Consider the following 6,929-nt stretch of genomic DNA (forward strand, 5'->3'; position numbering starts at 1 on the left):
ATGCAATGACCCACATATCACGAAACACAGGTATTGTGTGCTGGGCTGGCTGCTGTTGTTGGATAATGCTGTTATTATAAATGGAGTAAAAAAATGTGTGAGACTGCAATAAGCAGTAAATTGTGTGTAGTGAGAGGAGTGATAGTCTGCAAGTATACTGAGAGAAAGAGAGAGAGACCATCTGAAAGACAGGGTACACACCTCACTGCCCCCTTCTGGCTGAATGGTAGCAGTGTTGTTTGGATATGTGCAAGGTTACATCACAGCACCACTGATGACTTTCTTCATCTACATTTACAGTGTGTTTTGTTTTGTGCCAATTCTCAAATAAATGCACTCATGCATGTGTGTCTGTATATGAATGCATGTATGTGTGTGTGTGTGTGTGTGTGTGTGTGTGTGTGTGTGTGTGTGGTGTGCTCTACCTGCTCTCCATCAAAGGCGCAGAAGCGGACGTGTCGACTCAGAACCTGCAACCCCACTCCAGGGGGCGGGATCATCTTGCAGCTCCACAGAGACAGAGACAAACACACCCGAGAGGTGCGAGCACGAACCTACACACACGCACACACACACGCACGGACGCATGTGCACACACACACACACACACAAACACACAGCAACTAAAAATCACATAACCCAGTAACATACTGAGTGAACTCAAGGAATAAAATGAGGTCTTATAATGTCCGATAATGAACCAATGGCCTCCTTACCTTGCCGGTGTCTGGGTCCAGAAAGAGGTCTTTAAAGGACAGATTGGACTGGCTGAGCTCGGGCTGAATGTAGTGACTTCCTCTGTAAGTGACTCCTATGAGAAGAGAGGGATACTTACATACAGTATATGTTTTAATGTGTTTTAGTTTTACTGTAGTTACATACATACAATGACTTCCATGTTGATGCAGACCCACAAAGTAAATTTTTCAAAAGCAGATTTGGCACATTTGCTTATTTTTTTAAAACTAGTTACTATGAAATACATAAAATACATACAGTACATACATAGATACATACATACATACATACATACATACATACATACAGTACATGTACATACATATTGCATATTTCAACATTGACATTTGTCAAACAAAAAAATGAAGAAAATATAAAAAGGAATAGTATGATTTACAAATCATGTCAGCCCTATATTTAATTGAGAATAGTTGAGAATTTGAGAATACAACATATCATGCAGTCAAGTGTGTGTGTGTGTGTGTGTGTGTGTGTGTGTGTGTGTGTGTGTGTGTGTGTGTGTGTGTGTGTGTCTTGAGGAACAGAGAGCACTCACCCTCATCTAGCAGTTTAGACAAGGTGGATGGCCTGAAGCCAGCAGGGATAGCCCCCATGGCAGACAAAACATCGGTGGCATCAATCTGTTTTTAAGCGCATGCGCGCACACACACACGCACACACACAAACACAATCACAATCACAATCACAAACACAAACACAAACACAAACACAAACACACACACACAGACAGAGAGAGAGAAAAACATATGAGAGGGCCAGAAAGAAAAGACAGAAAAATACGTAAATAAAACATTATTCTGTCTTGACTGTTTGTATTTTGTGTGTGTGTGTGTGTGTGTGTGTGTGTGTGTGTGTATGGGGGAGTACCTCTGTGATGGCCTTTCTCACAGTATCCCAGTTAGAGTGACTGCTTCTGAAAGTAGACACAAAACTCTTATACAATACTCAATAACAGCAGTCATTATACAATACCCACTCCTTAAGCTATATGGTGTGCAAGCATCTCCCTCTAGTGGTTAAATGGAGAAACTTACCTTGCTTTGCTCTTAGTCTCTTCATCCATTTCCTCCTTCTCCTCCTCACTCTCTTCCTCATCCTCCTCATCATCATCATCATCTTCCTCTTCCTCCTTCAGTGGCTGAGCCTACAACAGCATTTGTGATATATCACCCTCACCACAATTTCTTTACATAAAGCCTTCATGACTAGAACACAAGCTGTCGAAAAGGGCAGACCGCATGTTACAGGTATATCTGACAGGACGATGTGTGTGAGTGTTGTGGTTGATTGTTTTCATGCTGACATAACGAGACATTAGAGATGATCCGAGGTGGCTGGACCTTCTTCAGGAGTGCCCCTCTCCAACTTCAAGAAGCTCTTGAAGACACAATTTTCCCCTCTCCTAACACGTCTAACAACCCAACACACCAAACATGCCCTTGCCATGCAATTCCCTCTCTTCCTAGGCTGGGTGAACCCTGCCTGACCTGCCAGCGAATTTGGATTTCAACCAGCAGCTCAGGCTGGAAACCTGCACATCTATCTCCTCTGTCCCCTGCCAGAACCTATGGCTCCAATCACAAACTAGCTTATCCAAAATATACACCGGATCGTTGGTCTGATTGGTTGAAGGATTATCCAAGCGTACGGAGTCATGATTTGAACGATGCCAATAAAACTCGACTGTCCCGCCCCTCCTCTGAGAGAGCACGCCCCATACTACTATTAAATCTTAAAAGATTGAGCTTAGTATGGTGATAGCAAGACTACTTTCTTCCCTCCTCTTCTACCGCTTTCTCCTTCACCTACACTTTGACTAGTGCCAGCCTTAAACTTCTGTACTGTACTCTCCTCTTTTGGTAGTAGTATTCATTGTTGGATAGTTCTGGTCCTTGATTGTGATTGGCTGAATCGCGTTCAATGCCGTTGTAAATATCACAATAAACTCACACCTTGACCGCATTTCATTCTATAGTAATGCGCTACCACAAAACTAGCACAAAAGTTAGAGTGGCTGCGTCTTGTTGTTGCATGGCAACCATTCATATGGAGGCAATATATTTCTTGGCGGAAGAAAGATTATCTATGAATACATCGTTACATTGTCGTTGCTGTGCCTTCATTTCATGAAATCTTGCTAGATCGACGTAGTAACCGTTTTAGAAAAGCAATAAGCCACTCGAGTCCGTGGGTTATACTGTATAATCGAACAGCTAAGGGGGTTTTAGGCAGTCCGCTTTGCGTCGTGCCTAACAACGCCCCTTAGCTGTTCGATTATACAGTATAACCCACGGCCTCTCGGGGCTTATATTGCTTAACTAAGGTCTCTTTATGTAAGTCACTTTGGATAAATGCATCTGCTAAATGAATCAAAAGTAAGTATGATGGACTTCTGCACCTTTACGTAGGTCTTAGGTACAAGCCCCTTGTTGCCCTTTGAGTCCTGTGCGAGCCACCATCCGTCTTTGTTCTTTTTAAGAATGTGCAGCACAGTTCCCTTCTGAGGACAGAAAAACAAAATTGTATTGTTTGTGTGATTAATCATATGATGACATTAGTATGTACATACATTCATACCACTATATAATGTGTTACATAAATGTGTGATATTATTTACCTCCATGGTGAGGTCTCCCTGCTGTTCTCCTTTGAAAGCGCTGATGGCAACAACTCTCTCCATCAATGCATGTTCCCCTTCTTTAACATCACTCCTTTCCTCCTCTTCTTCCTCATCCTCGTCCTCATCGTCATCATCCTCATCGTTGTTGTCCTCATCTTCACTCTCCTCCTCTTCCTCACTGTCTTCTTCACTCTCCTGATCTCCTGATGGACCCTGGGCTGACAGTCTCTCACTATACAGATAAACAGACAATAATATGTGAATAAATTAAAGCAAGAAATGAAGTGTAACACTTACATTGAACACTACCCAAAATAGCCAGGATATCCTGGAGTCGACATCCCTCCCAAACTGAGGCCTACGCCTCCTCTGGCCTCTTGCATATGCTTCTACTGCAACACATGCACACTACAAGAGCCCATGGGTGGGGTGGGTGGGGTGGGGTCTACCTGGCCTCTGACGTCTCAGGGGACTGGAGGTTGAGCTCCAGGGTACGGAGCTGGTTGTGGAAGTCCTGCAGGCGTGTCTCTTCCTCCTGCTTTCGCAGCTCATAGTTGCCTACTGGTGCAGGCTCATCTGCCTGAAGAAAAAGATATGTTTATGTTATATGATACAGTTCTAGTATAGTTAAAATAACGATAATCAATTCATTACAAATGTAAGTCCCATAAATGCAACATGACATTATATATCACTAATCCACTTAAAATGTTCAAGGTCAATCAATACTAGATTCAGAATAAGTATGTATGTGAGATTAAGGAGAATGATGAGTAGTCGCAATTCATACTTTAGTTAATTTCTTCAAAGCCTGTGTTGTCTGCTCAACTGCACTGAGCAACTCAGAACATCTGTGGAGAGACGAGAATGAGAAATGAAAAGCCACAAGCATAGGGTTAACCTGCCTCATCAGAGGGCTGATTTGAAAGGATGCAGACAGGTTAACAAGGAGGGCGAAAATCCCAGAAAGTGCCATTAAATTAAGTGTATGTGTTTGTGGTGAGATTTAGTAACCTTCCTCATCTGGCAAAAACTATGAATGCAAACCAGGTAAGATACAATGAATCATGTAGGCTACTGCATAACGTAGAAATCAGACACAGGGTTCGTCAAATATGTGAAAATAGGCGGATATCCATTTACACTCTTGGATAAGTTGTGTAGCCTACATAGAGTAGTCCATGCATCACACCTTCCTTTATTCTAGCAATGGTAGCGTTAGCCCAATATTAATGTACGAAACTGTGTCCATACCTCTGTCTTAGATCAACACGGTTATGTTCATTAAGTTGGTTGACGTCAGCCACCAAACCGTCCAGCTGTGGGATTCAAAGAAGGCTAAATAATATGTAGGCTAGGCTACAACATAGAGCAATAAGTAACGACAACGTTAGATGACTTCATAGGCCTATGATTGGAAATAATCTACACTAGATCACGCTGGATAATAACATTTGTAACGTTCGTGCTCATCGACGTTATTCTAAATGCAGGCTACTGTAACAATGTTGCCTATTGTGAGTATAAAATGTAGCAATCTCCACTGTCAATACACGTCAATGGCTCCTTAACTGAAAGGCTGTAAAAATTAGCTATCATAAAGGTAACGACAGTTTCGTCCATCTATACAAACCTTCGTCTTCAAGCCATCCGCTTCTCTTTGAAGGTTTAGCAAAGGCCCTCTCCGTTTGGGTGGCATTGTGTTAGCTAATTCGTTCAGATGCAGTCAAACTGACACACTAAAGCAATTCTTAAAATATAATCTAAATATGTCATCATCAAATAAAAAGACGCACTCGATTTACTGGAAGCATCTGCAACGTAACCACACAGTAGACGCTACCGAGTGGTCGCTAAGATATTTAAACTGCGACGGATGTGTGTCGTCATAGGTTTGCGTCTGAGATTGATCGTGTGAGCGTACCAATCAGCATCGCGTGCCAGTTCTGGATGTCGTTTTCCATCTTTTTAGTTTGTTTGAAAGTTTTTAGATGACAATTTTATTAGATGACAATGAATGGAATGGAATGCTACAACACATTTATAATTGTACAGAAATCAAAATGAATCTAAATTAATCTAATCCATTTTAGTCTTGACAGAGGGTTAAAGCGGAGTAATGAAGGATCTTTGGTCTTGAGTTAAGGTTAGGGTTAGGGTTAGGGTTAGGGTTGGTCTTGAGTCTCACTATTCTCAGTGAGCAATCAGAAGATGCGAGCCCACGCCACTGCCCCAAAGCCAAGGACAGGGCGAAAGACAACGAGGGATCAATGCCTTTGTACAATCAAACAGTCAGTTGTGGAAACGTAGGCTAGGTTACTCTTAATAGCCCATTATGGTGATTCCAGCTTTGTGGTGGCATAATAGGCATATTCCTCCCATTATTTGCATTCTCTTAAATGTATCTCAGAGGAGAAGGCTGGAGTGACTTGCACACTGAAAAATGAAAGTAGTGTATTGCCTACACTTTAGATAAAGTAGTGTATTGCCTATTTGATCAAAGAAAACAGTGCAACATGTGTTTACTGAAGGTCTATTTCAATGAAAAGTTGTAGTTCAATGAAATTTGTCTTCTCTAGGCTGCTTACTGTTAACCTGACTCTCGCCAGATCCTTGTTGTGTGGAGCTCAGCGAAACGCCTCTGGTGGAGCATGGCGGAACTAACAAGGGTCTGGCGAGAGTCAGGCTAGTAGGCCTATGTCTTACAGATGTCAGTGATGATGATGGAGAATATGAGGGAGCGTGTTAAGGCGACGCAGAAGAGCGCCGCTGCCCCGGCGGGAGACAAGACTTTTTTTTTTATCTATCCTCCCTTTCTTCCTCGCTCCTCACTTTTATCTAGATCAAAAATGATGGGGCGGCAACAATGGGATAGTCTATCCAGTGTTCTTCTGCGTTGATCTGTGGGAACGAGTCGGACGACCAAGGAAGGAACGGAGGATGGATATAAAGTCAGCGTGTGTCAATGCCTACCCCTGCTGGGGTTGCTGGCAGTGGCCTCTCATGCATTCCCCTCTGCCTTTTGCACATGCAAGATCTCCGTGCATGGTTTGCAACAGTCTGCACACCTTGTCAGGGACAGAAACAAACGTGTTCAAGTGGACAGGAGATTCTGGAGGGCTCTCCAGCATCCCCTGTATGTTGTTGTCTCCTCCATGTATGTTGTATAGAGGTGGAAAAAGTACTAAAATATTGTACTCAAGTAAAAGTACCAATACTTTGATAAAATATCACTCAAGTACAAGTTAAAATACCCATCTGAAAACATACTCAAGTAAAAGTAAAAAGTAGTTCATTTAAAATGTAGTTTAAGTAAAAGTTACTTAGTTACTTTTTTTGTTTAGGGGGGCAGCTAAATTGCTAGGTAATACCGATTGTCTTAGGGCTTTTTCCATACTGACAGTAGGTTACTCCATGACCTTGAGAAATTGAGATCAATATGAAAAATCACACTAAAGTCCTTTTTAAAATTAGAACGGTCAGGCACATGAGGGTTAATAATAATTTGTAGTGAGAAAGTAGGTGCTATTTCTGCTTATGCATGCTTATT

General features: G+C 42.1%; 1 protein-coding gene across 1 annotated transcript in view; it reads right to left on the reverse strand.

The window, feature by feature from the left end:
- nphp1 (nephronophthisis 1) overlaps positions 1-5,223 on the reverse strand; it is a 10,824-nt gene extending 5,601 nt beyond the window's left edge. Inside the window, exons 1-11 of the mRNA XM_062519434.1 lie at positions 5,013-5,223; positions 4,634-4,698; positions 4,170-4,230; positions 3,829-3,959; positions 3,377-3,611; positions 3,158-3,259; positions 1,794-1,903; positions 1,627-1,672; positions 1,295-1,379; positions 717-811; positions 426-554 (exon numbers count right to left, since the gene is read on the reverse strand). Of these exons, the coding sequence (XP_062375418.1) occupies positions 426-554; positions 717-811; positions 1,295-1,379; positions 1,627-1,672; positions 1,794-1,903; positions 3,158-3,259; positions 3,377-3,611; positions 3,829-3,959; positions 4,170-4,230; positions 4,634-4,698; positions 5,013-5,078 (1,125 nt within the window). The 5' untranslated portion in view covers positions 5,079-5,223. The remainder of the gene's footprint in view (positions 1-425; positions 555-716; positions 812-1,294; positions 1,380-1,626; positions 1,673-1,793; positions 1,904-3,157; positions 3,260-3,376; positions 3,612-3,828; positions 3,960-4,169; positions 4,231-4,633; positions 4,699-5,012) is intronic.
- Between the last annotated feature and the right edge of the window lie 1,706 nt (positions 5,224-6,929).

Source organism: Sardina pilchardus, chromosome 18 (assembly GCF_963854185.1).
Source record: "Sardina pilchardus chromosome 18, fSarPil1.1, whole genome shotgun sequence".
NCBI classification, from domain to species: domain Eukaryota; kingdom Metazoa; phylum Chordata; class Actinopteri; order Clupeiformes; family Clupeidae; genus Sardina; species Sardina pilchardus.